Raw genomic sequence first — 8,252 nt, 5'->3', positions numbered from 1 at the left:
CATTCCCTTCTTTAGTCCATACCTCAATACCTATATATTCCAGATCAACTCCTCTCTTTATCTCTCTTTATTGTAGTCCCCTTTTAACAAAAGTAACATACCCTCCACCATTACCCCCCACCCTCTCCTGATACTAATGTAACCCTTAATAACAAAATCTAGTGAACTCTTTAGCCAGGTTTCCTGAAAACAAATCACATCTGGTTTATCATTTAAATCTTGGAGGAAATCTTTAAATTCCTGACCATTAGCTATAAGACTTCTAGCATTCCATTGTAGGATCACTAAGGTTGACTTATCAATGGTGATGAAACTACTATCTCTGGGGGTTCGCCCAACCTATTCAGATCAGCATAGATCTTTTCCCAAGATAAGTTACTGAGGTTTAAGAATTTTGCTGCAGCTAATTTCTAATTCTAATTTTCTCTGTTCTGTTTTTAGCCTGCTCAGTACAATTTATTACATATGCTATAAATAGCACTAAACCCTCTGAATTAATCATGGTTTCACTTTGCCTTTTCTCCTTATCCACTTCTTTAACAGCTTCGGCTTAAGAGAGGTTTTTATTTGCTTTAACCTGCTGCACAGCCACAGCCTTTTTTCTCACTGGACAACCACCATACGCGGCTGTATGGTCCCCACCACAATTACAACACTTCCTCATCACCCCATCCCCGCACTGGCCATACTCATGATTACCTCCACACTTACCACATCTCAGACTACCCTTGCAAATTGTAGCTACATGACCATACCGCTGACACTTAAAGCATCTGATTGGAGGGGGTACGTATTCACGCACATAAAAACTCATAAATCCTACCATAACCCTTTCCGGCAGCCTTTGCTCTCTAAACTCCAGAAGCAGCGACGTACTCTCAACTTTACCCCCATCTCGCTTTGCCATCAATCTTTTAATCCCCAAAACTGTCCCTCCTTTAATGTTCTTTTTAATATCCTCCAAATTTTCACCAAGTGCTACTCCTGAAATGACTCCTCTTGCTCCACGCTCACCAAACTTTCTCACTTCAGCTATTTCTTTCTGACAGATAGACTGCGCTTTCATTACTTTATCCCTTTGCCCGTTGTCCTTACATTTAACCAGCAAACTTCCATCCCTCAATACCTTCGCCATTTCAATCTCCCCACAAGCCTTCTTCAACCCCCGTAGTCAAAGCAACTAAACCAATATCCCTAACATCATTACCTTCCTTAAATTTAACGATCAATTTTAAATCATAGTCAGGATCTTGGACAACTCTCCTTCTCACATCTCTCCTCTCCCCCAATTCATCCTCACGGTCTTTCCTCTTGTTTTCCTTATTAGAACTACCAGCAGCACCTAACCGCATACTACCTTCGCTCCCTCTACCTCTTCCTCTCCCCCCACTTCGCTGATTACTACACAACTGCCATCCTTCAGAGGACAAACTATCCTCTTCCATACCATCATCACTCATGCCCTAAAGCTAATCCAGACCCAGTCACAAATCGGTTTATGGCAACAATCCGCCGTGTCAGTATAGAGCCGAAGTGATTCGTGTACGATCATGGACCCTTGGGCCCAGATGTATGAAGGGCCCCCCACTTATTGTCGTATATGTGGGAGGGGGGGTTTGGGGGTCCTCCCCCAGAAAAAAATTAATTTGTTTGATGTGATTTCCTGTATTCTGGTGCATTTTGGGGATGGCCAATACTAAATTCAATCAGATTCATAGCCTACATCCTGATTTGTTGATATTGAGGCAATGATTCAATGCAAAGGCTTGGGCCCCTGGGCCTGGGCCCGGTAGGCCCGTGCAGTAATCCATCCCTGTGTACGATCCGCATACAACCACCGTCCACAGCCGTTCCACAGCATTATATCTTCTTACCCAGTCATGGGGAAATGCCTTGTTATCGAGGCAAGTCTCATGATTATTAATCCAGTTGCCAGATGGATGGGCGTGTTGGGCAAGGAGAGGCCATTTGCGAGTTGTGGTCTTCTCCAATCAATGGAAACACGGAGGTTTCATTGCGAGATATTACATTTTGTGCAGGCTATGACAAGAATGTGTTTCATATTAAATCATACTCTCATTTTACTACATTGTGAAATCAATTTAGTAAACTATGCGCTAGTTTTACAATATAGTGCGCTTGTTTTACAAAGTAGTGAATGAATTGAGGGCTCATTCCCTAAATTGACCCTTTTACTGCCTATGTCATCAACATTTTTGCATGCTTAATGGAGCCTAAAGTGATGTGCTACCCTATTCATTGAGACCAGAGTAGGGTTGTCAACTTTCTCAACCCCAAATGAGGGACACTTTCAGCCCAAAATTTTTTCAGATGATAACAATGACATTTCTTATTGATATACATCTCTTAAGAAATACTACCGATTTGATGCTGTTTAACTTATTTACAAATGGTGCACTGTCACTTTAAGATCATTGTCTACACATTCATTAGATTTTGCCAGCTCCATTCACATACCCTATGGCTAGTCCACAAACTCTAACATTGTTTTTGCCACATTTATAGCACAATATTAACAATGATAAGCATACTATTAAGTTGGTATAAACAACCTTCATTCCTTCGTAAATAGAAGCATGTGATCGGTGGCAGGGTCTATTTGAGGGAGCCGTGAGCGCACACTTATCCAGGATAGGTTTCACCTGGCTTGATGAATCCGTGTCTGCTCATCCTGGCTTGATCTTTGTGCAACCAATTAAGCCTACGCTCTTGTTTTGGATTCATTGAGCGCAGCTCAGTAACTTTTCCCCTGGCAGCCACCTAGCTATCTGAGTGGAATGTGTTTCAATTGGCATATCATGTGCTTGACGTAAATGCTAGTCTAAGGGAAACAAATTATTGAAGACTTCAAGACACCGATTTCATTACACAAATGCAAAAAACACTCTTCATATTCTATCACAGTCCAAATCACAGTGTGTGCATCCTGTCAAAGTGCCCTCTCACATTATAAATGGTCATTAGTGGGAACCTGATAACTGTGCAATCTCCTCTAGCGTTGTTTTTGTTGTGCTCATGGTTTCCTTTTAAAAGTTTATCATATTAAAAAGGATAAAAAATTATCAACAATGACAAGCCAGCTGGAATCTGTCGCGTGCTCAGACGCGTTCCCAATTAAAACGAGTAGGATAGATAGAGGAAATTCAAAGATAACGTTTAGATCTGCTGCATAATGGAGACTGAGCGTCAAAAAAAAATATCATCCTTATGTAAGATGCTGTTGGTGCATTTTGACATTGTAATTCTCTAAGAAGAGTGAAAAGAAGTTTGCAGTAAAGCTTCTCTGGCTAAATTGTGGTGCTCCCTGAGCGAGTCTGTCCCTTGGTGCCTTACGCGCAGTGTGAGATGCGAGTGGTGGTAGCACTTTGTTCCAGGTGCGTTTACAGTAGCCTACTATTGGCCATTGACAACTAGACAAGGCCGATGAGGCTGTGATTGAAATTCGGAACTGGAGCTGTCTCTAACGGGACAACTCAAAATCACCCAAAAAAACGGGATGTCCTGGACAATTCGGGACGGTTGGCAACCCTAGACCAGAGGGTTTGCCACAGGCTTACCCTGTAAGATACCGAAAGGATATAGATATTCCACAACCAGTAGGCCATAGCAATCCCCATAGACGTGTTCTTCTATTGAAGTCAGAAGACTAATGCTTCAGTTTGAGCTTCAGCTGCTGGTTGTGTCCCTTTTATGTGGTGGCCTAATGGAGTCCTGGACCATAGTTGTTATATTTTTGCAAGTATTTAAACAAAATGTTTACAGTAACTCACACACACACAGACAGAGTGAGCAAGTGGCATACATTCAGATCTGTCACACACATACTGTATGTTGTCAGGAGGGGATGTTTGGATAAAGCTACCCCTCTATTTTCCCCTTGTCTCTCTCTCTCTCTCTCTCTCTCTCTCTCTCTCTCACTCTGTCTCTGTCTCTCCTTCTCTCTGTATCTTTCTGGGAACAAGAGAAACCAGAAAAACAACACCGCACCGCCACCAGACTGAACACCCACTCAGCCAATGGCGCAGCTTCTGTCCCTGGAAACAGCCAATGGCACAGCTGCTCTCCAATGCCTCAGCCAATGCCGTTGTTTCCCTCTAGGGGGCTTATATAACCTCACAGACCTCCCACCACAGATCAGTCCATGGCCCAGACCCAGAGGAGGAAGAGGTATGTTTCCTGTTTTTCACTGCATGTACAATTCTGTTTTTGGAGAGAGAGAGAGAGAGAGATTGAGAGAAAGAGAGAGAAGGGGAGAAAGCACCAAATGTAAACTTCTGTTTTTGGAGAGAGAGAGAGAGAGAGAGAGAGAGAGAGAGAAAGGGAGGGAGGGAGGGAGAAAGAATGTAAACTTTAGTTTTTGGAAAGAGAGGGGGAGGGGAAGAACTGAATGTAAACTTTTGTTTTTGGAGTGAGAGAGAGCACAAAGGGAGACATTATGAACAAGTGATGTGTTTAGTGTGTTTAGTATGTCATTGAATCAGGAGCTGTCATAGCTCACTGATGCGTTTTAGTGCAGGGAAACCACAAGTCTGGGTGTGTGCCAGAAAGGAAGACTTGACAGGAAGAGAGATATTCAGAGAGGACCAAATACTTCCTTTTCTCATTCCTCTTTGCTTCAGTTACTACTGTACACACTCAAACTATAATCACTAAGAGACTATATCTCTCTGCCCCTTCTCAAACTATAATCACTAAGAGATCTCCCCCTTCTCCAACTATAATCACTAAGAAACTCTATATATCTCCCCCCTTCTCTTGGGCTGTCCTGAGTGCTAATCTTGTTACAGCATAGGGGGACAGGATGACAGAGAGAGAGAGAAGGAGTGACATGATAAAGGATTATTATTATTATTATTATTATTATTATTATTATTATTATTATTATTATTGTGAATTATGGACTAGTTCTATAGAACTTCATTAAGAAACAAGGGCTAAGAAACAAACAGTGAAGCATGTTCTCTTTATTTGTTATTATTATTTGTATTTATGTTTATTTATGTTTTGTTTTGTTATTATTGTTACTTGTCCCCTGTACCCATCTGTCCATCTTGTGTTCAGTATCAGGTCACTCCTCTGGGTCCCCTAACTCACATGATGTGGGGGCGACTGTGGAATTGGGTTCAGGGAACCACCCAGAACCAAAGTCCAGACACGGGTCAGACGTTTAGCTTTGGTAACGGTCCATATATGTTTCTCCTACATGTAGATTGTTATTATTATTATTATATCCAAGAGTTACATAAAAAAAAAATGAAGAAAGCATTGCATAAGATAGAGAATGCTAACAAATTCTAAATGTCTTTCCCATCATTCTATCTCCCCCCTCTCTCTCTCTCTCTCTCACACACACACACACAGGAAATGACCATCAGCAGCAGCATGTAGTAAATGCTACAATCACAGCCCAGACTGGAGCTCGGGTCATCGCTCCTACAATAACACACTGTAACATCCAAAGCCTGTCTTTCACGGAGGAGTCCAAAGGTCCAGGTAGGTCAGCTGTTGTTACAGCATCTACCTAAATTACCTACCTACCTCCATATCTGCCTCGAACATCTGAGAGACTAAGAAAAAGCTATTTCCCTCAGACCATTAGACTCCTCAACATTGACATGCCAACTCTTATGAATACCATGGACTCCATCCATTTTAATAACATTATTATTATTATTATTATTATTATTATTATTATTATTATTATCATCATTATTATTCTATTATTTTGAATTATTTATTATTAACTCCTGCTTTTAATCGTATCTATTTACTTAGAGTATATCTACTTTACACAGTCATGAAGCTAACCAGACTTACATTTCACTGCTTGAGATATACTAATATAACTATGTATGTGGTGAATAAATCTCTCTGAACTCTCTGAACTGAAGTCTGAACATGTTGGACAAAATCCAATACCTTCTACATGAACAATATACATATTGTAGCGATGTCACCCGGTACATCAGTCATATAAGCAAAAGTGTGTGCTGATCTTAATAGGAAGTTTATTGCAGAACCTATAAATGGCTACAGACCACGCCATAAAACTGCTGTTCTTCCTTAATCAGAGCGACAACTTAAAGTAACAATTCTGATTACCTGGCGCCCCTGCCCCCTCGCTACTCTCCAAGCCTGGTAGAGCAAGGTAATTACTAGGCACACACAAGAACACAATGTGCACATCAATAACACCCAGGATGTTACAATATGAACAATGATTTTATGCACATTTTTCATTTATTTAGTAAGGTCCAGGTAGGTTGGCTGTATCTTCCTAAATTGCCTACTTACTTCTATAGCTGCCTCAAGACTCTTAGACAGCATGCAATACCTTCTATTATATATTTTCATTTATTTAGTGACATTAATTAGTGTCACGGTCTGAGGACCGGCATGCAGGATTGGACCCAATAGCAGACACCAAATCAGGAATTGAAGGGAAAAGACTTTAATGACAAAACTTAGCTTCAAAAGGGAAGTTCAAAAATAAGGAAACCCTGACAGGGCAGGAACAAACTCCACAAAAGGCCGGGCAAAAACAGTCCAACACTCAGAAGATTTCGAAACTTCAAAAACTAATTAAATTCCAAAAGGCAACACAAAATCCAAAAACACGAAATCCAAAATCGAAGATCACAAAAAACAAAGCTTGACACAGAGTACACTGAAGATACGGACTTGACAAGGACTTACATGACGTGACTGAAAGATTCAAAATAATCCAGCAAAGAACACAAGAAGAGACAGGGTTTAAATACACAGAACCAAACAGGACTAACAAGACACAGGTGGAAAGGAACAAGGCAATAATCAGGGAACAAGGTATGGTCTGGTCAAGGAGCAAATGACAAGGGTAAAACAAAGGAACACATGGTACAGGACACGGGGAGTAAATTAAAGCACAACAGGAAGTAACATAGGAAAATATAAGACGAGGCAAAACACACAAGAAATACAATCACTACAGAAAACAAAGAATACATGGCCAGGACCTAATGATCCTGGGCAGGATCCTGACAAATTATGATACATTTTCTATTATTTTAATAACACTCATTTATGTTTCACTTATAGATGCTGGCAATAGATAACACATGTCAATGTTCATCCACTCCAAAGACAACTATCAGAACACATCAGTTGTATTACATTTAAAGGCCCTCAGACTAAAGTAGCCTAGATCAGTCCCTGGAGAAGGTTGAAGTGGTGGAATGTGTATTTTTTCTGCTTCTGCTTCACCCCACCCCTCCAACACACACACACACACACACACACACACACACACACACACACACACACACACACACACACACACACACACACACTAACTGACAAGAGAAATCTTTCTGCAGAAAAAAAAAACATGAATCACCGCTAATCACTCAGTAAATGTTGCTGTCTTAATTCTGACAGGACACATCCATATGTCATTCCACTGTGTGAGATGTTTAAGTTATTCACATTAAAATGTGTTAATGTGTTTCAGCTCATCTAGACCCTGGAACTGTGCAGAGAGTCTTGACGAGTCACAAGGACAGGATGCTGGATGACTTTGACTGTATATGTGAAGGACTACAGCAGAGAGGAAGTAAAACTCCACTTAACAAGATCTACACACAGCTCTACATCATTGAAGGAGAGAGTGACGATGTGAACAATGAGCATGAAGTGTGGCAGACCAATAAGATGTCCAGAAAAACAGATGACACGCCCATCGATTGTAATGACATCTTCAAAGCTTTACCCGGACAAAAGAGGCGCATCAGGACCGTGATGACCAAGGGCATTGCTGGCATTGGAAAGACGGTGTCTGTGCAGAAGTTCATTCTCGACTGGGCAGACGGAAAAGCTAACCAGGAAGTCCACCTGCTCCTTTTGCTTCCTCTCAGAGAGCTGAACTTGCTCAAAAATAATATCAGTCTTCACAATCTCCTGCTGAAGTTCTACCCAGAGCTGAAGCCACTGAGGGAAACACTGTACGGCGACCTACAGGTGGTCTTCATCCTTGATGGCATGGATGAAAGCACACTTCCACTGAACTTCCAGAGTGACTTTGTAAGTGATGTTACGGAGACTACAACATTAGACGTGCTGGTCACCAACCTCATCAAGGGAAACCTGCTCCGTAGCGCCCGTATATGGATGACCTCGCGCCCTGCAGCCGCTGGTCAAATCCCATCTGAGTACGTTGACCGCATCACGGAAGTGCGCGGGTTTAAAAAGGAACA

The 8,252-nt window shown here is 41.5% G+C and overlaps 1 protein-coding gene across 1 annotated transcript in view; it reads left to right on the top strand.

Moving 5' to 3' along the window:
* The first annotated feature begins 3,670 nt into the window (after positions 1 to 3,670).
* Positions 3,671 to 8,252, top strand: part of LOC143117328 (NACHT, LRR and PYD domains-containing protein 3-like) — an 11,132-nt gene continuing 6,550 nt past the window's right edge. The window contains exons 1-5 of the mRNA XM_076278981.1: positions 3,671 to 3,760; positions 4,120 to 4,188; positions 5,083 to 5,197; positions 5,383 to 5,514; positions 7,511 to 8,252. The exon at positions 7,511 to 8,252 is cut by the window's right edge and continues 1,050 nt beyond it. Coding sequence (XP_076135096.1) covers positions 3,671 to 3,760; positions 4,120 to 4,188; positions 5,083 to 5,197; positions 5,383 to 5,514; positions 7,511 to 8,252 — 1,148 coding nt within the window. The remainder of the gene's footprint in view (positions 3,761 to 4,119; positions 4,189 to 5,082; positions 5,198 to 5,382; positions 5,515 to 7,510) is intronic.

Source organism: Alosa pseudoharengus, unplaced genomic scaffold (assembly GCF_046254945.1).
Source record: "Alosa pseudoharengus isolate Yale_2024_CS ecotype anadromous, Long Island Sound unplaced genomic scaffold, YU_APseudo_1.1 YU_APseudo_1.1_scf_1, whole genome shotgun sequence".
Taxonomy (NCBI): Eukaryota; Metazoa; Chordata; class Actinopteri; order Clupeiformes; family Clupeidae; genus Alosa; species Alosa pseudoharengus.
Note: the sequence above shows the minus strand (reverse complement) of the source record. Positions and strands in the feature narration are given on the sequence as shown.